This window comes from Ovis aries, chromosome 5 (assembly GCF_016772045.2).
Source record: "Ovis aries strain OAR_USU_Benz2616 breed Rambouillet chromosome 5, ARS-UI_Ramb_v3.0, whole genome shotgun sequence".
NCBI classification, from domain to species: Eukaryota; Metazoa; Chordata; class Mammalia; order Artiodactyla; family Bovidae; genus Ovis; species Ovis aries.
In genome coordinates, this window is record NC_056058.1 from 36,928,671 (window position 1) to 36,953,815 (window position 25,145).

Genomic DNA, 25,145 nt, shown 5'->3' on the forward strand with positions numbered 1-25,145 from the left:
AGGAGACTGGGAGCCACCTGAAGGGTGGAAGGAAGAGCAGGGCCTGAGCAGGCAACTTGAGCTCCAGAGGCTGAGCCCTGATGCTCCCAGGTTCTGCAGAGAGCAGGCAGTGGCGGTCCCACCTGCTGTTGCCCCCTATCCCATCAGCTATCAGGGGAGGGTTCATCTTTTTCTAGCCTGGCCTTCCTGGACACACTCTGGGAGGCATGGAAGACTGTGTTTTCAGGACAGAATTCCAAGGCTTGTTCTGTCAAGGACCAACCTTTCTTTCTTCCTAAAGATTTATCTGGTGTGCTTTTTGTGTAGTGGTCTCCCTGCCCACTGCCGTTTTAAAAGTACAGAGAGAAAAATTCAATGTTTTGACAACACAGAGAATTGTACAACCAGCCCTAAACCAAGATACAATACAGTTTCATCATCCTCCCAAATCCCACCCTCTGGGCCCCCTCCCCGTCCCTCTACCCTTCTGCCCCACCCTCAGGCAACCAGTGATCCGCTTTCTCAATAACCTTGTGTTTTTCTTTTTGTGAGCATTGTTTAATCCCGATTTCAAAGTAGTGAGTAAAACAATATGCAAGGGTGAGTGCACGCTCAGTCTCTTCAAGCTCTTTATGACCCTGCCAGGCTCCTCTGTCCATGGGATTCTCCAGGCAAGAATACTGGAGTGGGTTGCCATGTCCTCCAGGGGATCTTCCTGACCAGGGATCAAACCCGCATTTCCTGTGTCTCTTGCATTGCAGGCGGATTCTTTACCCACCGAGCCACCTGGGAAGCCCAAAACAATATGACATTGGTGTAAAAATAAAACTATACCTCAGTGGAAAGAATGAAGAACTAGAAATAAACTTCATTTTGAAGAAAAATCTTGGTATTATGGTAATGGGCTTCCAAAATGAGAAGGGTAGGCAGGATTATTTTATAAGCAGTTCTGGGATAACTAGACAGAACTGTGGGGGAAAATAAGTCATACTTTGCACCATCCCCTGCAAAATAAAATGGAATTACATTTTAAAAATAAAATCCTAGGAAACTAGCAAAAGGTGAAACAGACTGTGAAAGAGTTAGTGGAGAACAGCTAAGTTTTTCTGCTTTGGAGCAGCCACACTCCAATAAAACGAAACGAAATAAAATCAATTCCAAATACAAGGAAAAGTATATTTCATGGCCAAGGTGCAGGGTGGAGGTCAGTGGATAAAAAATTACTAAATGAGGAAAGGTTGACAAAATTAGCTAGGTAAGAAGACATGTTGCGCCCTGAAAAGTGACAAAACCATCATGACACAGGTGAAGGAGCCTGACATGTGGGCTGGGCATTCTAAGTTTTGGCAGAAGGTAGGTTTTGCTCACACCCCAGTGTGGCTGAGAGGCAGGCCCCTCCAAAGTGGGGAAGCCTGGGGCGTGTGTTTGTGAAAGCCTGTGAGGTCCTGCTGGAGTGAACTCAGCTTCAGATCAGTGGCCCCAGGCAAGGTTCACTCAACCCTCCAACCCCCACAACTCCCACGTGGGCCAGGACCACCCAAGCTCCCGGAGCAGACAAGCTTCTCTGGGATGCTCTGACAACTCTGTAGGTTCCTGGAGGGGCTGTTGATAGCCCTCTTCCCTGCAAGTTTCATCAGGTTTGAAGCCGAGGTTTCCTCATTCATAAACAGAGGATATTGGCTACTTTAGACTATTTCTGAGCACCTCCAGTGTTCCAAGCACAGGGTGTTGGGGATACAACAGCGATGAGTACCAAGTGCTGGGCCCAATGGAGCTTTTATCTTGAAAGGAAGGGTGGGGAGAGTTAGGGGCAGGAAACCAGAATAAACAAATAAACGCTCAAGACAATTAAAAAGTCAAAGATTATAAAGAAAACAGGACTGGATTGTGCAAGTGCTATACAGAAAACAAACCAAGATTGTGCAAGGCTGTTCTGTTGGGATGGGGAAGAGGTACGGAAGGTTGGAAGGCAAAAGGCCTTAGAATGAGACTGGTCCTGAAAGGAAGCAAGAAGTCAGGGAAAAAGAGACCTTTTCGGGATGTTTCTACTCCAAGTCCCTGAAGCCTTTGGAGGGGGTAGGCCGGGAGGGGCTACTCTACCCCTTCCTTGCAAAGCAAGGGTGCCTGGGAGGGTTGTGAATTCAGTCCTTCGGGTCACCGCCTACCCTCTCCTACGTCTTACCCTTCCGCCTCAGGGCGGTTGTGCAACCCCCGTCTCTTCTCCATTCTGCAAAGAGGGCGACCAATGGAGGCCAGCAGATCAGGGCTGAGTACCTCACAGCTGAATTTAATTGCCCAGTGTCAGGCGCCATCGCGGGAAAGCCTAACTGTTGGACCTTACGTGCACTGTATTGTGTGCTATTGTTTTTCTTTGAATGAGAGTGGAGGGCGGGGAGCTGGGGCGGCATAGTCGTTTCTGGTCTAGAGCTGCTTACTGCTGAGCCGCCCCGCGTACCCTTGCTGGCCAGCGAGTGGGTTGCTCCGATTCCTTCCCGCACACGTGGAAAGTCGGGGCCCAGCCGGAGGCGTCGGCGGCTGGGGCCCCTTCCCCTCGGGCTCCCTAGGGGAGCCCCCTCAGCAAACATCTAAGGTGCAGTTTCCCAGCCGCCGCCCGGACCCTATAGCCGACTTCACTCTCGGTGCGCGGAAGGGGGAGACTCGGCCACCCCTCCGCGAAGCCGTGAGTGGGCGAGTCCGGAGCGGCTGAGCAACTGCCGTGGCTTCCGGTTCCGTTGACAGCTGCACCGGAAACCAGAGACCCGGCTGCAGGACCAGGTGAGAGCCCGCTGGCCTCCCGGCTGGGAGGTGCGGCTCAAGGGCGTGGCGCGGTGGGCGGCTGCTCCGCCAGGCTCCCAGTCCCCGGATCTCCTTCCAAGCTTCGGGACTAAGCGCCCATCTCCAGTCCTCCCTCGGGTTTGTTTTCTCCGCAGACCTTGGCCCGGGCAGGGAGTTGGACCCTTGCATTCTCAGAGAAATTTGAGGAGCCGCCCCTACTGGGGAGGTCGCTCGAACCGGCACGTCCCATCCAATCGCGACCCGGCCGAGTTGGAGGTAACCCGTCACGGGGGATCTGGGAGAAGTTTTCTAGGCAGTGGGAAAAACCCTGAGGTGGAAATAAGCTGATGTTCGAGAAACAGAAAACTAGTGTGATTGGAATATGGCCATTGAGAGGGACAGTGGTAGGAAATGAGGTTGGAGAGGTGGTTTGGAGTCACATAGAACCTTGTAGACCATAAAAACAAGGGTGGTTTTTAAGTACGTGTCATTTTTTTTTTTTAATTCTTTATCTTTTTGTTGTTGTGCTGGGTCTTTGTTGCTGCTCGTGGGCTTCCTCTAGTTGGAGCAAGCAGGGGCTACTTTTCATTGTGGTGCACAGGTTTCTCATTCAAAGGCTTCTCTTGTAGAGCCTGAGCTCTAGGCACGCAGGATTCATCAATTGGGGCGCACAGGCTCAGTTGGGGCACCTGGATTGTAGTTGCTCCACAGCATGTGGGATCTTCCCAGACCAGGGAGCGAACCCTGCATTGGCAGGCAGATTCTCATCCACTGTACCCCCAGGAAAGTCCACTCTATTGGTTTTTAAGCAGAGGAGTGATGTATAAGGTGAAGAATGGATAGAGGTGGGGAGTGTAAAAGGTTAAGTGTTGGGCCAGCGGAGGCTGTTCAGTTCTGTGTCAAGCAAAGGGGACTTTCTGTGATTTGCACAAACTTCTCTCCTTACCCGCTCACCTCAGAAGGTGCCCCTCTTGTGTTAGGATACTGAAGACTGAGGACAAGACCCCTGGGCACACACCTTGGTGGGGATTTCATTATTTCACTCATGTCTCCTCCTGCCCAACCAGGACAAGTGTGAGTTCCGGTCCCCTAATTAGGAAGTACATGTACCCACTGTGGACCAGGCCATAGGCCTGGGGAGAGAAGATGAGACTGGACTCCAGCCCTGAGCAGCTCACAGTCTAGTGTGGGGAGACGGACATGTGAATGGGCAGTTACTGTGCTGAAGTGCTGAGAACTCAGATGTCTGTGGTATGGGGCACCCTTGATAGAGGTTTGGTTTGTGAAGCAGGGGAGGAGGTAGGGAGATTTCACTGAGGGCTTCATGGGGGAGCTGGTGATTAAATGTCATCTTGTGTTCTTGCAGAGAACACTCTAGACGTAGGAAGAGTGGCCTCTAGACGTAGGAAAAGCTCATGCAAAGGAAGTGAGTGAAGGTACAATTGCAGACGGCGTCTGTGTCAAACCATGGCAGTGAGGAGTAAACGGGTGACAGGATCTGATGTGTTGTTTTGGGGTGATCACCCTGGTAGATAATTTCTGTCCATGTGAGACCTTGGGGAGGAGGGCTTAGGACAATGGAAGTGAAATTCCCTGGATTAATCCTGAAGACAGACTCCCACTCATCCATCCTTGTGCCTGGTGAAGATGACCAAATGTGACTAAGAGTGGCTTACCCTGGACACACTGAATTGGCCTCTTGGGCTTTTCAGATGGAATGCCTCCAGGCAGTTATATTTTCCCATCTCGTTCATTTAAAAAGTTTTTATTGAGGTAATCACACTTGTCAGTTCATGGTACATTTAACTGGTTCACACAGGCCATTTTTCTCCTTGGCATTTGTTTACGTATTTCCCTTTTATCCCTATTCCTCCCTCCATTCCCTTCATCTCCGCCCTGACTGCAGAAAGCCATTCTCTTATGTGTTTGGTACATATCCTTTTATTTGCGTGTGTCCTTGGTTGTATACCTATATTTTAAAAGTGCATAAATGGTATTCTACCTGGATTTAATTTTGTTTTGTTTTGTTTTTCCCTTCAGTACCATGTTTTGGGATCTTACTGATGTTGCTGTGGTTTCTCATACTACCCCAGGTTCCACAGATGCATCTCCCAGATTTTACTTCCTTGACTTACAACTTCCTCTAGGCTCCTGAGTTGTCTCAAGCTCAAGCAGCACTGGGATAAAAATTCATCTCCTTCCTCAGCTTTTAAATTCAGTTTCAAGTTGCTGACATGGGCTTCCCTTTAATAATCCTGGTATTAGTTGATGTCTGACAGGGTCATACTCTTTGATGTTGGTGAGGTCCTAACCTTTCTTGAAATGTGTTTATTTTTGGTAAATTGTGATTCTGGTTCCCAGACCCTTTTGGCAAATACTCTTTCGTACTGCCATCTTTCCTAGTTGATCATCTCATAGGCTGTGAGGTTACTTTCCTGTTGCTTGTCATCATGAATCATTGCTGTGTACTCATTCCAACCACAAATATTGGCTGTGTTCCTTTCCTGGTGAGATGGTGGCCTGTTAAGCTGGTCCAGAGAGGACTGTGATGCAGACTGCTTCAGAGAGGAGCTCTGGAGCCAGACTGCCCAGCTTTAGTTCGAGATCCTCTACTTTGCAGCTATGTGACCTTGAGCAGTTTAATATGAATTTCATTTTGTGTTCTGTATAGGGGGTCTCAGTGTACGTGCCTCATAGTGCAGTTGTAAGAATTTAGTAAATTAGTTAATTAATGCCAAGTCATTAGAGTAGTTCCTATCGCATAATAAGCCCCTATGAAATATTAACTATTGATAGTAATAATTATAGTATATTATTTCCAACAGGTATCCCTGTTATATTTTGCTTGTAATGGTTCATATCCAGTTATAGGGTATTTCTTCAGGGAGCATGAAAAGGGGGGCCTGTTTTCTAGACACGGTGATGAACAAATTCTAGTGTGATAGTGTCAGCCATAAGGAGGGAGGACATGAATACATCTTAAGGCCCTGCGTACCATTTCTCCATCACTCATCACCTGTTTGATAAGGAGACACTGGCTGCAGGTTGGGCTGAGATGATGGGGCCAGAACTAACAGTGCTGCTGGGAATGGGAAGAGAGTCTGGTAAAACTGGGAGAATCCCAATGGTCACTTTGGACACAGAACTCTCTTTGTGGTGTTACTCTGCACCCTTCTTTGAGAGAGAGAACAACTGGCTAGATTTGATCATTTGAGAGGTGCATTTGACAGAACCCTCTCACTTTTTTGGGGGGGAGGGCTTCCCTGGTGGCTCAGACAGTAAAGGATCTGCCTGCAATGTGGGAGACCTGGATTCAATCCCTGGGTTGGGAAGATCCCCTGGAAAAGGGAACGGCTACCTACTCCAGTATTCTGGCCTGGAGAATTCCATGGACAGAGGGGCCTGGCAGGCTGCAGTCCATGGGGTCGCAAAGAGTTGGACACGACTGAGTGACTTTCACTTTAAATCCTGTAGATGGAGGGATGAGGAGTGAAATCAACTCTATCACTAACATTTTAAGGATAGTCTATGTGTTCAGTGTCACAGGCTGCTCTGAAATGGAAGGGAGCGGTGGTCCAGTGTTGAAGGGGTTTAGCAGTGGGACCTCAGTGGTAAGAAAGGTAGGACAAGACAAGTCAACTCTCTTTCAGTGGTATAATGAGAAGGAAAGTTGTGTTGCAACAAGAGATTTTCTAGTCTAGTGGGGGAGGCAGGCCCTCAAACAGATCATTACCCAGTGATCAAAACTGAAATAGAAGGATGCCAAGTGGGAGTGGAGAGAGCCAGGTGGGAGCAGGCTAGGGATAGCTGCAGAATATGACCTCTGATGGGCCATTTTCTCCAGTAGTTGAGGAGGTGAAGGGTGATAGAGAGTATACCAAGGCCTGGAGCTGTGATGGAGTATAGATAGTATTGCCTACTGAGGGCTCTGCAAGGCCTGCTCTCCATTTTGATTTAAAAGAGAGATGAAGGGAATCCCCTGGTGGTACAGTGGTTAAGACGTCATGATTCCAGTACAGGGGTCACGGGTTTGATCGGGGAACTAAGATCCCTGCATGCTGGGATCAGGCGAAAAAAGGAAGAGAGATGGATGAAGATTCTGATGAAGAGTTGAAAACAATGAACATAGGAGTAATTTTCTTAACATGATTCAGAAAACCCCTGTCCTCATGTCTCCCTTCACCCTCCAATGGGCACCCTGGCTGGGGGTTATGGAAGCTGTGTACGTATATGTTAGGCTGGGAATTTCACATTGAAATATGATATGGGAATGGTAGGGTGGGATCTGGAAGCCCTCTTCACTGCCCCTCTGACCCAGGTGGGGGCCTGACACAGTGGCTGCTATGGAGCAGTGCGCAAGTGTGGAGAGAGAGGTGGACAAGGTCCTGCAGAAGTTCCTGACCTATGGGCAGCACTGTGAACAGAGCCTGGAGGAGCTGCTGCACTACGTGGGCCAGCTGCGGGCTGAGCTGGCCAGCACAGGTGGGTGTCCCCTCATGAGAGTCCCACATCTGCCTCCTTAGGGGCCTAGGAGACCCCAAGGCTACTTGATGACGGAGTTCTGGAAGGATGGTGGTTAGGGCATTGATAACATGGGTCCTTAGGACTCTTCAACAGGGGACAGTGGAAGTCTCTGAACTATTTCAGAAAACCCAACAGAAATCGTTAGTTTATCTGAGATCATTTACGTTTAGTTTTCGATTTACTTTTCTATTTTGAATGTTTAAGACATTTTAAGATGTTTTCAAATGTATAGAAAAGTTCTAAGAACAGTATAAAGAGCTCATATATACCCCTTTACTTAGATTCACCAACTGCTAATATGTTGCCATATTTGTTTTATCAGTTTGCTCACATATTCTTATTACTTTAAAAACCACTAGAAAGTAAGCTGCAGATATTACACAGCTAAGTATGACCTAAGGTCAAGGGCATTCTTTTACATAAGTTCAGTGTAATTATTAAAATCAAGAAGTTAAACAAGCCACTGACTAGTTTCTGGGAGGCAGGAGTAGGTCTGCCAGTTGATGGTAATGGCAGGTGAGGAAACTAATGAGGACTATCCAGTAGAAATTCATGAATATTTGTCAACCTTTGAGAATTCCATTGGTGGTGTGGATGAGATGCTGAAGACCAAGATGTCTGTTTCTAGAAATGAGATGTTGCAGAAGTTGGACCCACTCGAACAGGTAAAAGTGGATTTAGTTTCTGGCTTACACATTAAATTCAATGTTTGGGGTTTATTTGGCAACTCATGGAGTCAGTCCTAAGGAACATTCAGTAAAGCAGGAATTGAGAGAATCAGAGTATATGTGAACAGAGTCAAAGAAATAACAGGCAAGAAAAAGGCTAGCAAGTTGGACAGCGGTGCAGCTTCAAGATTTGTAAAAAAAATACCCCCTGGGATCCAAAACCTAATAATGCATCCAAAGTTGCCAATAAAGGCAAAAGTAAAAATTAACCTTTCGGTTTTGATGTACACATATTAAAAAGTACATAATTCCTATTGTTTTCCACAAAATAGATGATTATGTGGTATTGTAAGTTTTAAATATATCCTTTATTGAATTCATGTATAAAAATTTGCATTTTAAATTTGTAATGCTGAATACTTTTTTCCTCAGTAAGATTGTTACCTTTATTGATTTTCTTATAGAACACTACGAGGTTTTGAACATTGTGGTATATATATATTTTTGAACTTCTTATTTCGTATTGGGGTATAGCCGATTAACAGTGTTGTGATGGTTTCCTGTGAGCACTGAAGAGACTCAGCCATACATGTGCGTGCATCCATGCTCCCCAGGGCTCCCCTCCCATCCAGGCTGCCACACAGGACTGAGCAGAGTTCCATGTGCTATCCCATAGGTCCTTGTTGGTTATGCTTTTTAAATATAGCGGTGTATACATGTGTACCCCAAACAACGTTGTGGTATACTTTTTATAGTTTCCTGTCTCTTGATCAGACTTACTTTATTAGGTCACTCTTTCAAGTGTCATTTTATAAGCAATTATGAAATTTAAGTTAAATGTTCTTTGTAAACATTTGTCTATTTTTGATGAATAATGATTTTATGAAGGATGCTGAAATTATAAATACATGTTTTCACTACATAGTATTAAGAAAGAATGAAATGACTTAAATGTCCATTTTTTTCTGTGCAGTTAGTTCACTGTGCTTTCACGATTTGAGGAATTAATGCTCTTTGTGATATTTGAAGTATGAAGAGCAGGAATTGGAGAGAATCAGAGTGTGCATGAGCTTTAAGGTTAGTCTTCAGGTCAGGGCAGTTGGCCGCTTGTTGAGTCACTCAGTCGTGCTCAGCTCTCTGCGACAACATGGACTGTGGCCCACCAGGCTCCTCTGTCCATGGAATTTTCCAGGCAAGGTTACTGGAGTGGGTTGCCATTTCCTTCTCCAACTTTGCCACTGTGTCCCTTTTAAAACAAAATATATTCTTGTTAAATTTAAATGGGAAATGAGGTTGTACATTGATGGCTGAATTTGACATAATGGCTCTACCCTATCAGTAAAGCTGTAAATGTGTGGGACGTGTTTTTTATTTTTCTCTTTTGAGTAAATCTTCCCTTGAAATTAGAAAGGTAGGTTTTAGAAATCCTTCGAAATGGAGGAGTTCATGAGTTTTTGGTGCTTATGCATAGTGCCCATAATTCTTTTGACCTCACTTTTTCAGATTTCTTTTTATTTGTTTCTGAGGCTACAGCAAGTATATACAGTTATTTTGGAACAACTCTGTATGTTATATAATGCCACCACTTAAGCAGAGGAGAAATCCAAAGGAGAGTACGTTGTGTTTATATTCTGATTTATTGTTCTGCAATATTTGTTACAGAGGATTCTAAATATTAAAACTGTTTTAATATCTAACTAAGCCCATGAATTTTAATTATATACCATTAATGCTTTCAGGTTTTTTTCTTTTTTTTTTCTAGCTTATTTATTTGGTTGCACTGGGTCTTAGTTTCAGCTTGTAGGACCTTTTTAGTTGTGGCATGTGGAATCTGGTTCCTGGAGCGAGGATCAAACCCACACCCCCCGCATTAGGAGCTCAGAGTCTTAGCCACTGGACTACTAGGGAAGTCCCAATGCTTTCATTCTTTGAGTTCATATCATTATATATAGGAATGCCAAGTACAGTAAAGTACTTTAAGTTTTGAAAAAGAAGTGTTAAATTTTTCCATGTGATTAATTCTCCATAAGTAGCCTGGAATAAATGGATTTCTTGGTTTACGGTAGCAGATATGGGAAATGGTAATGGATTTTGTAAAGTGTATCGAACTCTTTCTGTGGCCCATGAAGAGGAAGACGCAGAAAGGCAGATGCAGACAGTCTTCTGATGCAGATGTCAGACAGTTTTTGAAGTAGAACATTCACAGTTATTTCACTCCTTTTTTCACCTTCATCCCCTCTAAATTGTAGTGTTTTATTTATTTATTTATTTTTTACGGGGCGGGGGAAGGGGTAAATTGTAGTGTTTTAAAAAGTAACTTCTTTGAGTGAAGTAAATGTTAAGGTAAAAAATTAAGTGAATATAGCTAATGAATGGCAATGGCACCCCACTCTAGTACTCTTGCCTGGAAAATCCCATGGACGGAGGAGCCTCATAGGCTAGAGTCCATGGGGTCGCTAAGAGTCGGACACGACTGAGCTTCTTCACTTTCACTTTTCACTTTCATGCATTGGAGAAGGAAATGGAACCCACTCCAGTGTTCTTGCCTGGAGAATCCCAGGGACAGAGGGGCCTGGTGGGCTTCTGTCTATGGGGTCACACAGAGTCAGACACTACTGACGTGACTTAGCAGCAGCAGCAGCTAATGAATATAGCTCATATTTCAATTTGCCATTACCCAGTAATTTTCATAAAGCATTTTATTTCCCGGTCCAGGCTCTGATCTAAGATCAAGCACTGCGCATAGTTTCTTGTGTCTGATCTTTAGTTTTTTTAGTCTGGGACATTTCTACCACGTGCTTTTGTCTTTCAGGACATTGACATTTTGGGAACATTAAGGTCAGTGATTTTGCAGAATGTCTCTTGATTTGAATTTGTTTGCTCTTTCCTCATCTTTTTTTTTTTTTTTTTTTTTTGCATTTTGGGCAGGATTACTTCAGAACTGATGTGTTTCTCAGTGCATCACATCAGGAGGTACAAGGTATCAGCTTGTTCCATTATGGGTGATGTTAACTTTGATCACTTGGTTAAGATGGTGTCTGCCAGGTTCCTATACCCTAATAATGTTAATATTTCTTTCTTTAGAGTTAATAAGTAATTTGTGGGGAAATACTTTGAGACTATATACATTTGCTGTGCGTCTTCACATTCTGCCTCATTGGTTTTCTCATCCCTTGACAATTCTTGCCTGAACAACTCACTACAGAGTTAGTTTCAACACAGGTGGTTTTTCCTGCTCTATCATTTCCTATACACTTGTTGGTAGGAATTTAACATAAGAAAGAAGCTTGCCTATCTTCCTTACTTAAGTCCATGCTCATAAATTCTTATTTTATTCAATGGGTTACAGTCCATTACTGTTACTATCAAGTTGTCTAAGATTTGACCAGAGGTAACCCCTATTTCCTATGTCATTTTTTTTGGATTGAGCTGTAACTCACATTAAAATTTACCCTTTTAAAGTATACAATTTAGTGGATTTTAGTATATTTCCAGAATTGTACATTCATTACTACTAATTATAGAACATTTTCATCTCTCTCAAAAGAATCCCCCACCCATTAATAATAACTCTTGTCAGGTTGGTTTATCTCGCTTCCTCAGTTCTTGCCTGTCACAATAAAAATTTGGAACAATGAACTAAAGGGTTTAAAACAACAAACAAGTTAAGAGCTCAGTTCAGCTCAAGCAGATAGATCTTTTATAAGACACTCACAAGACATGGGAGCAGGCCGACTTCAAAGGAATTGTCCTCCCCTTGCCTCTTGGCTTCCCCCTTTTTATACTTCCTGTCACCTCCTATTGGTTATGCCCTGTGCAGAATAGGGCTTATACCCACCAATAATCAATGAAAGGGAATGCAAATGGGCGTATGCTCAAGGCCGATTGACAACTGCAAGTTCTGTGACAGCAGGCCCTGGTATTTACGACTTCCCATAATTCAGTCTGTTTTATATACATATATATATACATGTTATAATATATATATATATGGGGCTTCCCTGATAGCTCAGTTGGTAAAGAATCCGCCTGTGATGCAACAGACCCTGGTTCAATTCCTGGGTCAGAAAGATCCACTGGAGAAGGGATAGGCTACCCACTCCAGTATTCTTGGGCTTCCCTTGTGGCTCAGCTGGTAAAGAATCTGCCTGCAATGAGGGAGACCTGGGTTTGATCCCTGGGTTGGGAAGCTCCTTCAGCATATGCTCACGGCTGATTGACAGTTGCAAGTTATATAAAAGCAGGCTTTGTTGTTTACGTCTTCCCATAATTCACTCTGATAATAATCATATATACATACACATATATATCCATGTAATAATCGTATATATAATCATATATGTATATAATGATATATATAGAGAGAGGGACAGACTATTTATGAACCCTTAATGGGCTCCTAGCTACCTAAGGTTACTTGGAGAAGCCCCTGTGGTTAGTTTATATCCACTGTGTGCCTGGGATGCATGTGCAGGAGTTGGAAAGGTCTCTGTGGTTATTTTTGTAGCACATCTGTGAGCTCTCCGGGGTGTATCTGGGATGGAGTTTAGAGATCAGCTTGCATCCCTTTCAGCCAGGCCTCCCCTGGTTGCTCATGTCTAACTTCCGACCTTATAACTCCATTTCTGCTTCTCCTCCAGCCCCTGGCAACCACTAACCTACTTTCTGTGGACTGCTCTGGATACTTCATGTAAATGGAATCATGTAATATATGGCCTTTTATACTCTTTGACTTCGTGTGTTTTCAGGGCTCATCCCTATTGTGCCATGAATCATTGCTTCGTTCTTTTTTATGTGCTGGGTCATGTGGTAACTCTCTGTTCAACTTTTTGAAGAGCTGGCACACTGTTTTCCAAAGTAACTGCAACTTTTTGTATTCCCACCAACAATGTATGAGAGTTCCAATTTTCCCCCATCCTCACCCTCGCTTGCTTTTATGTTTTTGTTGTTGTTGTTGTTATAGCCATCCTAGTAGGAGGAGGCCCAGCCACCACCTTCTGTTTGTATTTGTCAGGACTCATTCAGTTAAATGTGACAGAAACCTAGCTCAGACCAGCTTAAACAAACACAAAGTGGGGGGTTGGGCTGCTGGATTTATAGTCTCAGGTAACTGAAAGGTCCAGCCCAGTTGGATCTGGGTGCTCATGTGATGCCTTCGATCTACACTGACTTCATTTTCAGAGCACCTCCTCTCTGGAGGTGGCCGTGGTGCTCCAGCAATTCCAGGAGTATACATTTTGTTTGTTTAGCAAACTGGCAGAATGCATTTCTCTTTCAGGGCTTCTGATCTCAGAGCTGAGACACTCCCTGGACCTTATGGGTCATGTTATCTTCCCTGGGTCATATTTTCCTCCCTGAACCCAGATGCTACCATCTAAAGAAGGGGCAGAGATGCTGGCTGGAAGAAGGGAGTTGTCTGCTCTTCTCTATTCCAAGCCCCACACGCTTTTGGTAGTGCATGTGGTTCACCCAGCCGTGGGGGTGGAAAGCACTGTATTGTGAGACAGAAATGTCCCTGTGCTTCCCTGATGGACCCTGGCCTGCCTGGTGTCCTCTGGGTTAGAGGCATTAATATGGGGATGATACTTTATGATTCAAAGCCTTCCCACACAGTGTCTCCCTCGAGATGTTAAGGAACCTTTGGTGTGGTGGTGAGGAGCCAGGGCTTCAGATCTGTCACTGCTGTGAGCTCTGGCAAGTTACTGCCTCAGCTTCCTCGGCTGGAGTATAGGCTACTAACAGTGCCGGTGCACATAATGGTAGTGAGGATTAAATGAGCTAAAACCAAGTACTTAACCCACACTAAGTGCCAGAGCATCTTCATTTCACAGCAGCCTCCAAGGCCAGTGCTATCGCCTGTTTTATAGATGAGGAAATGAAGACTCCAGGCAATGAACTGGCTTGTCCGACTTGGCTAATTCCAAGTCATACAGTTAAAGAGTGGCGGGACCCAGAAGAGAGGCTGAGTCTTTCACTCTGGAGTTTAGGGCTGCTTCCCAGGCCTCCATGCTGGCATTTAGAATAGGGAGGCCGGGACAAGGCCTGCTCCTCTGTGTCCGAGTCCTGACTCATTACCATTGTTTCTCTGCAGCCGTCCAGGGAACCCCTCTCTCAGCTACCCTCTCCCTGGTTATGTCACAGTGCTGCCGGAAGATAAAAGACACCGTGCAGAAACTGGCTTCGGACCACAAGGACATTCACAGCAGTGTTTCCCGAGTGGGCAAAGCCATTGACAGGGTGAGCATGTGGGCAGCTCCAGACTGGAGGCAGGAATACCTGTGGCCGGTGTGAGAAGTGCAGGCCTGAGTCACAGGGCGCTGTCTCTCGTCCTTGTCAGAACTTTGACTCTGAGATTTGCGGTGTGGTCTCCGACGCAGTGTGGGACTCACGGGAGAAGCAGCAGCAGACCCTGCAGATGGCCATCTTGGAGCACTTGTATCAGCAGGGCATGCTCAGTGTCGCTGAGGAGCTGTGTCAGGTAACGGGCTCACCGGGGAGGTGCTGGGACCTGCCTGTTCTGCTTTCTGCTTGGTAGCGTTCTTTACATTAGGACCCCATTATTATTATTATTTTTATATCCAGACAGGTCAGTTTATGTACATGACTCAGACATGTGTGTCAGGGGAACATCTGTTCCCAGAGACCTGTCTCCAGTGGACAGTTGGCCTGGCAGGGCATCCTCCCCTCTGGACTGCACATGGGGAGTCCAAGGTTTCCGTCAAGACTGTGTGCCTTTACCTTGTTTCCTTAAATGAGTTCATCTCTCTTTTATTAAAACGAAAAACAACAAAAATACTTCATCCATTGCTCCCACCCCCTACCCTCCACTTCTTTTAAGCACCAATCTGTTCTTTGTATTTATGAGCTTGGTTTTCTCAAAAACTTTTTAGATTCCACATGTAAGTGAGATCATACAGTAGCTGTCTTTGTCTGGCACATTTCATTTAGCGTAATGCTCCCATCCACGTTATCACAAATGACAGGATTTCCCCACTTTTTTTAATGGCTGAATGCGTGCATGCTCAGTCGCCCAGTCATGTCTGACTCTTTGCAGCCCCGTGGACTGTAGCCCACCAGGCTTCTCTGTGCGTGGAATTTTCCAGGCAAGAATACTGGAGTGGGTTGCCATTTCTTACTCTAGGGGATTTTCTGACCCAGGGATTGAACCCAAGTGTCTTATGTCTCTTGCATTGGCAGGCGGGTTCTTTACCACCAGTACCATCTGGGAAGCAATATTTCATTATATATATACATATATATATTTAGATGGCAAAGAATCTGCCTGCAATGCAGGAGACCCGGGTTTGATGCCTGTGAAGGGAATGGCTACCCACTCCAGTATTCTCTTCTGGAGAATTCCATGGACAAAGGAGCCATGGACACAAGGACAGTGGGATACAGTTGATTGGGTTGCAGAGTCAGACATCACTGAGCGACTATGTATTTATTTTATATATATATATATATATATATATATATATATATACACACACCACATTTTCTTTATCTATTCATCCATAAATGGACACTTAGGTTGCTTCCTTATCTTGGCTATTGTAAATAATCCTGCGGTGAATATGGGGTGGTGGTGCAGATATCTTTTCAAGTTAGTGCTTTCATTTTCTTTGGGAAAATACCCAGAAGTGGGATTGCTAGATCATATGGTAGCTATATTTTAATTTTCTGAGAAACTTCCATACTGTTATCCATAGTGGCTGTACCAGTTTATGTTCCCACCAAAGATGCATGAGGGTTCCCCTTTCTCCACATGCTTGCCAGCACTTATTTCTTGTCTTTTCAATAACAACCTTTCTGACAGGAGTGAGGTGATGGTTCACTGTGGTGTTGATTTGCATTGCCCTGATTATTAATGAGGTAGAGCATCTTTTCATGTGCCTGCTGGCCATTTTGATGTCTTCTTTGAAAAAATGTCTCTTCAGATATTGTCTCCATTTTTTATAAGAATTTTTTCTTTTGCTATTGAGTTTTTATATATTTTGGATATTAGTCCCTTAGGTAACACGATCTGCAGATATTTTTTCCTATCCTGTAGGTTGCCTTTTCATTTTGTTGATGGTTTCCTTTACTGTTTCAGAAGCTTTAAATTTAGTTTGATGTAGTCCTACTTGTTTGTTTTGCTTTTGTTACTTCTTAAATTTATTTTAGAAATCAGTGCTCCTGCCATAAATGGAAAATAGCTACAAAATATATACAGTACAAAGTGAAATTATGAATTTCTAGCTGGATTTGGGTGTCCGCCTGAGTTCTCAGTGCCTGATAATCCTTTTCTTAAAAGGGAAGACTAGTAAAATGACAAAGTTGTACTTGTTAGGTGTCAAACGACACCCTGGCAGTGAAAGTAAAGGATGCTTTCCCTTAATGTAATTAGGGGGATTGAAAAAGAGTAATTTTCTCTCCGTGCTACTCAGTGTGGGTCTCTAGTACCACAGCAGATGGGGTGGGGTTTGCAGTCTGTCCTCTGGGAGGCCAGCATGTAGCACTCAGCCTCCCAGAACTTGAACTGGGAAAAAGAGGAGTCCAAGGGACTGGCAAGAGACCATGGCCCCTCTCTGGCTTGTCTTTGGTGGATGAGGTTTTACTAGGTGTGGAGCAGAGAAGTTTGGAAGCACAGTCCTCCAGTGGTAGATGGCTCTCTCTCCCTCTAGGAATCAACACTGAATGTGGACTTGGATTTCAAGCAGCCTTTCCTGGAGTTGAATCGTATCCTGGAAGCTCTGCATGAACAAGACCTGGGGCCAGCATTGGAGTACGTTGGCCTTTGGGTGGTCCCACAGGGGACAGGGCTTGTCTGCTCTTCGCGTCACCCAGCATACTTGACGCACCTCCAGTCCTGTCTCACGGGCCTCACATAAGATTTTGGAGGCCCTGCCAAGCCCCCTTCTCTTGCCTTACTAGCTCCCACTCAGCTGGCCTCTTTCTCCCCAGGTGGGCTGTCTCCCACAGGCAGCGCCTGCTGGAGCTCAATAGCTCCCTGGAGTTCAAGCTGCACCGACTGCAGTTCATCCGTCTCCTGGCAGGTGGCCCTGAGAAGCAGCTGGAGGCCCTCAGCTATGCCCGGCACTTCCAGCCCTTTGCTCACGTGCACCAGCGTGGTACGTGCCCAGGTGCTGGGGTGGCCCCTACAACATGCATTCCCTTATGCTGCTCTGTCTCACATGCTATACTGCATGCCCCCCCCACTGCCCCCCCCCCCAAAAAAAAAAGATTAGCTAGTACTGGAGCAGAGGGACAAGAGCCTGAGACCCGCTCCTTGGACGCAGCTGGAAGGGTGGGGAAGAAACTGAAACCCCTCCCTATGTCACGTTGTGCGGTCATGCTTGCCACAGAAACAGCCCTGAAACCTTACTTCCTCACTGGGTTTTAGGGAAAACTGGCTTTGCCAGAGGGCATTTTAATCGATTGGCCAGGTCATGGGCCTGGGAGCCATGGGGCACAGCCTGCCCCCCATACTGCCTCTGCAGCCCTGCCACCCGAGGGCTGGAGGCAGAGCCCGGAGAAAAGCTGCCTCCTTGCACCCTGATTCCCTTTTGCCTTGTAGAGATCCAGGTGATGATGGGCAGTCTGGTGTACCTGCAGCTGGGTTTGGAGAAGTCACCCTACTGCCATCTCCTGGACAACAGCCATTGGGCCGAGATCTGTGAGACCTTTACACGTGATGCTTGTTCCCTGTTGGGCCTTTCTGTGGAGTCACCCCTCAGTGTCAGGTATAGTCAGCCCTGAGGGGGCAGTACAAGTGGGCGGGCTGAGGGAAACCCAACTTGTCAAGGCCCTGCCCTGTCCAGGGGTGGTGTTTGGTGCCTTCACAGACCTAAACTGGCTGCTCAGTCACTCTTCCAGGTAGGAATTACCTTTCTTTCTAGTACCCCTCCCAGGTGGTGCTTGTGGTAAAAACCTGCCTGCTATGCAGGAAACATAAGGGACGTGGGTTCAATCCCCGGGTAGGCAAGATGCCTTGGAGGAGGAAATGGCAACCCACTCCAGTATTCTTGCCTGGAGATTCTCATGGAGAAAGGAGACTGGTGGGCTACAGTCCATGGGGTCACAAAGAGTCGGACATGGCTGAAGTGACTCAACACACACTACAGCTGGAGAACAGATTTAGAGTTGTGGCCTGGGGTCACCACAAGGTCAGTGGCAGAGTCAGGGTTCCCATTTTGTAAGGTCTCTTGAATGAAGTCTGTGCTTCCTGCACCTCACCTCTGGGTAATCACAGGACCCTCTGACGGCCCAGCCTTCTGGCCACCTCGTGTCTCAAACACCACTTCCCTCAGGGAGACTGAGTAGCTGAGTCACAGGTGCTGAGAGCTGTCGCTTTGACGGCTCCTTTACAGTAATATTCTCATGGCTTCAAACCAACCCAAGAGTTACAGGTGCTGTTACCCTCATTTTACAGGAAGAAACAGAGGCTCCTAAGGCCTCATAGGGAATGAAGGTCACCTGGACCTGACCCCACCACATATACATGTGTGGTGTATGTACATACAGTGGTGTATTTTATTTAGGCTGGCCGTGGAACCGCATGGGGTGCATTTGTCTGCCCAGTCGTGATAGGCTCCATCCTCCAGTTTCTTCCCATGGACTCTGGTTACAGAACATTCTTCCCCAGCACGAACATGGGCACCTTAGGCCGGTTCTGTTTGCACACTTGCTCTGCGTATTGTAGGGGTTTGGCACCCCAGGCTCCAGCCAGTTGGTTCCCCATCCCCACCCCAATCCTAGTGAAAACTGAATCTACTTTTTCCCATTTCTAAGTGCCCTGGTTGATAACCAGTTATAGACGTGCACTGTGATGACAGAGTGGGGTACACAGGCAGGATGAGGCCCTTCCGAACATTAGTGTCCCTGTCACACCGAGGATGTATCCGTGGATGAACAGGTATCTGGCCCCTGGATATTCCTTTTGTCCAAATTTTGGGGTGCATTAGAATGACTTTCTAGAGTTGAGACACAGAACCATGTATGTGGCTTTCTGCATGACCTGAGAGATTTTTAAGGACTGGTTTGATCAAGTGCCACTTTGAAACCCTGTGCTGAGTCATGTACTGACAGCGTGCAGTGCCTTTTGTCTGTCTGCTGGGCTCTTGGTCAGGCTGGTCCCTCCAGCCCCTACTCTCTGTTCTGCAGCTTTGCCTCTGGCTGTGTGGCACTGCCTGTGCTGATGAATATCAAAGCTGTGATGGAGCAGAGGCAGTGCTCTGGGGTCTGGAGTCACAAGGACGAGCTACCGGTGAGGCCCAGTGTGGGGGGGGGGAGGCACAGCCTGAAGCACTGGGGAGGACAGCGCCACAGGAAGGGGGACTCACCCCACTGTTGGCCTCCCCAGATTGAGATTGAACTCGGCATGAAGTGCTGGTACCACTCTGTGTTCGCGTGCCCCATCCTCCGCCAGCAGACGTCAGATTCCAACCCTCCCATCAAGCTCATCTGTGGCCATGTCATCTCCCGAGATGCACTCAACAAGCTCATTAATGGAGGAAAGTAAGTTCCTGGGGTTCTCTCCCACCTTAGGTTGATTCTTCTGCTGGCTGGCCACCTGAGACATTCTTGGTTCTTCTCCCTTTGTAGGCTGAAGTGTCCCTACTGTCCCATGGAGCAGAACCCAGCAGATGGGAAACGCATCATATTCTGATTCCTGCTGGGGAGGAACTTTGTTGCAAGAGGTCTTTCACCCACAAGCCTTGGTCTGTCTCGGTGGGGGTAGTTGGCTTCCGTGAACTGTGGTTCATTTCAGAGCAACTGGCTGAGGAGTGCCACCACAAGCAGGGCCGGCCCTCTGGCAGAGGCCAAGGAGGGAGATGAGACAGCCTACAGCAGGCAGCTGGCTTCTTGATGAACGGCAGGGAAACTGGCGTCTTGTACTCCTGCTCTGCTTCCTGCTCTTTATATTTGCTGTTGACTAAGTGGCAACTGACAGAATAGCAAAGGACTTGGTGGGCACAGCAGATGTCTTCCATCCCCGCCCTCAGCCAGATCTCTTCCTGCTACACCAAGGCGTGTGTCCACTCCTCCCATTGTACAGCCTCACAGCTCTATGTGTCAGCTGCCCACTGTAGTCCAGGATAGAACTAAATGCCGTGGTTTTATAACTTTGAGCAAATATATTCACAGGCCTTCTCCTTACTTTGCCTGCCTTTAGCTTCACTGGCAAAGAATTACCATGTGCCCACCGTGCACAGGTTCAGGGCGTGCTGGTTGGGAGCATGGCAGCCACAGAGTGCAGTTGGAAAGAACCCAACCTGCGTGTGATTGGGAGAAAACGCCAGGAGATGGCAAACCCTGGGCAAGATGCTTTTACATATACATAATTGTATTACTTTCTCATTAGAAACGAGTGTGAAGGGATATAGAAAGATGACATGACTTGCCCAGAAGGGCTCACAGCTTATCAAGAAGAGAGCTTGGAGTTTAAACCAGCTCCAACCCTCAAGCCCAAGGTCCTTCCAGTTTATTGCAGGGTGCCTGAAGCTTGGCTGCTGTGTGTGCTGAGTCTGCACTGGGCCTCTGAGAGCAGGAAGGCACTGTAAGTCTAAAATGTGTGAAGAGATGAGGTTACTGGGGCCATAATGGCAAAGCAGGAGAGATGGCCTGGGATGGTGCATTAGCTTCAAATACCTACTTAAAATTTACTGTGGGGGGAGGTAAATTGCATCCGTCAGCTTCCCAGAGGCATTTAAGGCTCTCGGGGGTGGAGGGGGGGCAGAAAAGAGGAATAGGGGTGTCCCCAACATAGGAACTACAGGCTCTATGAAGTGGGTTCTGGGCTCAGCTGGCTTGCCCTGCAGCTCCCAGCTACTCTAGAAGTAGAGTGGAAAGCTCAGGGTGGGAGCAGGGTCTGTTCTCAGCTTGAGTCCAGCACTGACCCTGGTGGCCAAGCATTCACACCGAGCATTATTGAAGTCCTGGGGTCTTCTGGTGAGAAAGGTTACTTCTGCTCTTTCCTCCCCACCAACAACTTGGCCCCACCAGTAGTTGCTGCTTAAAAAAGAAACACCCGCAGACTCACCACATTTTAGTTTTAGGATTTACTTCCCCCACATCACATTCTTGAAACTATCTTCACTGAAGCTCAACAGGAAACAGCGCTGTCGGAGAAGATGCTGGCTTTGCTGTTGTGAAGTAGCTGTTGGAGCTGCTTAGGAAGAATACGTGCCTCGGGACCACGGAGATGTCTGAATGTGGGCGGCAGGAGGGCAGCCAACTGGCCCGCCACCAAGCCAACTGTTTTTGGAGCAGGTGCCCAGGTTGTGCCTAAGTTCCTTCACATGGGTGGGGGCAGGGCTTGCACCTCCTCTAGGCACTCATCATAGGCCTCCTGGTATTCCTCGTGGGGCTTGACCATTATCACGCAGGTGGGGCGCTTAGAGCCAGCGGCTGCACCCAGGTCCTGCAGAGAAGGAAGAAAGGCTGTTTGGAACAAAGGCCACACAACCTGTGCACCAAGGAGTCACAAACTGATGGTCCACCAGCCTAATGCAGCCCACAGACATGTGCTAGTCAGCCAATGTTAACATTTTGAATTGGTTGCCACCATCTAAACTCATCAGACTTTCAAGCTGTGGTCCAGCGACACTGGGCCTACAGTTCCATAGGGCAATTGTGAAAGAGCTCCAGCTCAGTAGGGGCTGTCCCCTTAAGCAGGGCCTATGCTTTCCAGGGCCCTGCTATTCCCCACCCCTTGGAGCCCAGACCTGGCCTCTGCTATGTAAGGATAAGGACAGCTGCAGGTCCCTAGAACATCCCTTCTGAACATTGCACCCACTAACAGGACTGACACGTTCAAGTTCACCTTCTGTTTCATTCCCACAGTCCCATTTTACAGGGAAGTAGAAGTACAGAGAGGTGACTTATCTGCATTCCCTCATCTGGGAAGCAGCAGAGCCAAGAATCCATCCAGGCCTGTCTTTAGCTCCAGAGCTCATGCTGTTTGCCACTATGACCTGCTGCCACCAACCTGATCCCAGGCCCTCTTCTGTGCTGACCAAGATCAGGGCTCCTTACCGTCTTAGAGGGGATATAGACATACGGTAAATTCCGGTCTTCACACATAACTGGGAGATGGCAGTATACCTCAATGGGTAATGTGTCTCCTGCCAAAACCATAATCCTGAAATAAGAGAAATCACTGTCACTCCCAGCTTGCTGGTTCCCTTTTCAGTCATAAGGGAAGCCTCTGAGCTGAACCTTGGGGGTTACAGAGATGGGTAAACAGGCCCCTGCCCTCAAGGAGCCCCATCATATATGTCTCCCAAACTCAAGAAATGCATTCAGATTTGTTTGGTGAGTGCATTCCTCTGGGGAGGTGATCTCTGTTGCCTGGCAACAAGTAAATGCCACCAAGTGTGACAAAAGGTACTGTACCGGGACAGATGAAGTATGAGAGATGCTAAGGAGTAAGAGCTCAGCTTTCCTTGGACAATCAAGAAAGGAATCAGGAAAAACACTTTAGAGGAAAGCTGAATGATGGACATCTGTCAGGCAGCCCATGGAGGGGCTTTGTTGCTGCCAGTCACTAAGTCATGTCCTATTCTTTGTGACCCCATGGACTATAGCCCGCCAGGCTCCTCTGTCCATGGGGTTTTTCCAGGCAAGAATACTGGAGTGGGGTGCCATTTCCTTCTCCAGGGGATCTTCCCAGATCAGGGATTGAACCTGCATCTCCTGCCTTGGCAGGCAGATTCTTTACCACTGAACTACCAGGGAAGCCCATAGAGGGGCTGGGGGCAGGGAAAGCATTTAAGGTTGAGAGAATCAGAAAGATACCAGATACACAGGGGATGGCTGTTGTTGGGAGCCAGGGATGGCTTTGGAATCCAGGATGTGGAGATAAGGCTGACAAGAAGGCTAGAAAAACTAGTCACATGTAAGGGTCTTGAGTGCTTCAAGGCTCATTCCTAAGAGTGATAGGGAACCAAGGAAAGCTTGCCAGAGAATCTGTAACTATTCTAGCTGGCCAGGTGATGGGGTTCTGCGACAAGGGCCTCAGGAGCCCTGATGACAGCAGAAGAGTCTGTTCTAGGGGAGAGGAAACCGCAAGGAAAGAGCTCTTGGGTTCAAAGCAGTATGTCCACACTCCCTAGCTTTCCTTTGGCTCATAGACTCTCCTCCTCTGCAGGCTCCACTTCCTTTGAGTAGCCTTTGTTGTTTTTGGCCGTGCTGTGCAGCTTGTGGGATGTTAGTTCCCCAACCAAGGATGGAACCCTGGCCCGCTTGCAGTGGAAGCATGGAGTCCTAACCGCTGGACTGCCCAGAAATTCCAGAGAAGCCTTTCAATGCTGGTATTCCCACAGCCTGGTCTTTCTGCTCTGTCAGTACGTTCTCTCAGCTGACCCCATCTGTAACCAAGGCTTCAAGTGCCAACTGTATATTGACAACTCCCAAATCTATTCTCTCCAACCCAACCCTATCCCAAACTGAACACCCATATAGCCACCTGCCTATCTGATAGTTCTGCTAGGGAGAGGGTTTCCATGTTTAAAAGGCATCTTGAAAACTTGTCTAAAACCAGACTTGTGATCTCATACAAATCTGGCTCCCTCACTGTTCACTGTCTCAGTGAACCGGCCCTCTGTCCATCTGCCTGGAGCCCACACCTCCTCACTCTGTATGCAAAAGTCCTCTCATCCATCCACGTTAATTCTATCCATCTCTGCCATCAATAACCCAATCAAAATTGCTCTCATCTCTTCTGCACCTGAGTAGCCACCTATCTCAATTTCTCCATCTATTTTTCCACCTCTGATCTTTTCCAAAGTTGCCAGAAAAACCTTCTAAAGATGTAAACATAATTATGTCATCCCTCACTTTAACACTCATTGGCTTCCAAAACTCCTGAGTACAAAAACTAAACTTACAATGGCTTATTAGAGTCCCATGAGAAGGTAGCACTTCTATCCACTACCACCCTCTCCTGCCCTGGAATCTACTTTCTTCTGGCAGAATGCCCCCCAAACCTGGAAGCCACAAACGAATCCTATATCTTCAGACCTCAGCTACCCCACCTAGGTCAGACTCCATAGAGCACCAAATCCTCCCAGCATTATTTGGCTCCTGAGCACCTACAACGTACCAGGCGCTTCTGAAAATAAAGCAGTGAGAGGCTTTATTCTGTTCTCAAAAAGCTTACTTTCTGGCCTGAGTGAGAGAGACAGGGAACAAAAATGCAAATAGTTTTCAGATCCTGAAAAATGCCAAAAAGGAAAGCTGTAGGATAATGAAGTCATTCTCGCTGCACCCTGTACTTCTCCTTCATGCTTACCCATGACAACTTGTACTTTTGTGTGTATTTGATTACTGCCATTGTCTCCCCATAGCACAGTGCCTGAAAAACAGTAGACACTCGGTAAATCGTCGCTAAGTGAATGAAGCTGGGATCAATCCTAAGGAAGTTGGCTTATACGATTTGGTTCCCCTGGAATTCACCTTCCCCAAGGTGTCCCTTTGAGCTCTTGTAAGTGGTATCGACATCTGTACGGAAGGGAATGTATCTTCTGCATACGACCCAAGTCGGAGCACTTTTACCAACTACCTGTTAAGCAGCAGGATACCATCCTCGAAATCCGGCGGAGGGTAGGGGGGATTCTTACCCTTTCTCGCCTTTGTTGATAAATTTCTGAACCTCTTTCACCCCGCGCCGAATCTGCTTCTGCTTCACGGCTGCAACGACAGAACAATCAGTCGGAGGGGGCCTCGGCCTGCCACCCGCGTGCCGCCCCGGCTCGGCGTCCACCGCACCTTTCTTAATGCATTTGTAGAGCTTCCGCGTGAGGCGGCGAGAAGCCAGAGGCTGCGCGATGGGGTTCAGATTCACCAGCAGTTCATGGTAAGTGCGCTCCCCGCAGCACGCGTCCGCCTGAGCCTCCGGCCCGTCCGGATCTGCCTTTATTTTGGTCATGGCAGCGACTGTGGCAACCTAGCACTCAAGGCACAAGTCCACGTGGCCGGCACTTCAGAAATCACTTCCGGGTCATGCTACTCTGCGTGAAGAGGCAGTGCGACATAGCCAATTAGGAAACAGGGAGCGCCGAGAGGTGGAGTCTTGGCCGTAGGGGCGGGGCCACTCCCACAATGCAGGCGGGGCGGAAGCGATTTAGGGCACCAGTCGGCAAGCAAGCTGTGAATTTGGGCTAACTCGGCAAGATAGTGAAAGGCAGAGGAAAGGCGTGCTACAGTCCATTGAGT

At 47.2% G+C, this 25,145-nt stretch overlaps 2 protein-coding genes and 1 long non-coding RNA gene across 15 annotated transcripts; 1 reads left to right on the forward strand and 2 right to left on the reverse strand.

The window, feature by feature from the left end:
- Positions 1 to 594: 594 nt before the first annotated feature.
- LOC121819635 (uncharacterized) lies at positions 595 to 2,605 on the reverse strand. The gene is made up of 2 exons (XR_006059920.2): positions 2,162 to 2,605; positions 595 to 765 (listed from the first exon to the last, which is right to left on the reverse strand). It is a non-coding gene; the product is annotated as an uncharacterized LOC121819635 (long non-coding RNA).
- Positions 2,606 to 2,716: 111 nt separating this feature from the next.
- Positions 2,717 to 20,087, forward strand: RMND5B (required for meiotic nuclear division 5 homolog B). Of its 13 annotated transcripts, XM_042250376.1 has the most exons (14): positions 2,717 to 2,754; positions 2,910 to 3,030; positions 7,073 to 7,236; positions 7,854 to 7,943; positions 10,759 to 10,784; positions 10,875 to 10,926; positions 14,088 to 14,183; positions 14,284 to 14,424; positions 16,613 to 16,713; positions 16,893 to 17,059; positions 17,506 to 17,671; positions 19,092 to 19,194; positions 19,291 to 19,445; positions 19,533 to 20,087. In XM_042250376.1, exons 3-14 carry the CDS (start codon positions 7,159 to 7,161, stop codon positions 19,594 to 19,596), a joined length of 1,239 nt encoding a protein of 412 aa, XP_042106310.1. In that variant the 5' UTR covers positions 2,717 to 2,754; positions 2,910 to 3,030; positions 7,073 to 7,158; the 3' UTR covers positions 19,597 to 20,087. The 13 variants fall into 13 exon arrangements, with proteins under 13 accessions (XP_042106310.1, XP_012033704.1, XP_042106311.1 ...); XM_012178314.4 differs by lacking the exon at positions 10,759 to 10,784 and having other exon boundaries at positions 14,038 to 14,183; XM_042250377.1 differs by lacking the exon at positions 7,854 to 7,943.
- Positions 20,088 to 20,974: 887 nt separating this feature from the next.
- On the reverse strand, positions 20,975 to 24,906 carry NHP2 (NHP2 ribonucleoprotein). The gene is made up of 4 exons (XM_027970043.3): positions 24,699 to 24,906; positions 24,551 to 24,620; positions 21,966 to 22,071; positions 20,975 to 21,351 (listed from the first exon to the last, which is right to left on the reverse strand). Exons 1-4 carry the CDS (start codon positions 24,856 to 24,858, stop codon positions 21,226 to 21,228), a joined length of 462 nt encoding a protein of 153 aa, XP_027825844.1. The 5' UTR covers positions 24,859 to 24,906; the 3' UTR covers positions 20,975 to 21,225.
- Positions 24,907 to 25,145: the final 239 nt, after the last annotated feature.

Bases quoted from the DNA above. Each gene is read 5' to 3' on its own strand.
- RMND5B (XM_012178314.4), top strand. From the start codon at position 7,159: ATGGGCAGCACTGTGAACAGAGCCTGGAGGAGCTGCTGCACTACGTGG. The intron at 7,944-10,874 runs GTAAAAGTGGAT...CATTTTGGGCAG, and splicing joins AGTTGGACCCACTCGAACAG to GATTACTTCAGAACTGATGT. The intron at 17,060-17,505 runs GTACGTGCCCAG...TTTGCCTTGTAG, and splicing joins TGCTCACGTGCACCAGCGTG to AGATCCAGGTGATGATGGGC.
- NHP2 (XM_027970043.3), bottom strand. From the start codon at position 24,858: ATGACCAAAATAAAGGCAGATCCGGACGGGCCGGAGGCTCAGGCGGAC. The intron at 22,072-24,550 runs GTAAGAATCCCC...CTCTTATTTCAG, and splicing joins ATCAACAAAGGCGAGAAAGG to GATTATGGTTTTGGCAGGAG. The intron at 21,352-21,965 runs GTAAGGAGCCCT...CCTTCTCTGCAG, and splicing joins TCTATATCCCCTCTAAGACG to GACCTGGGTGCAGCCGCTGG.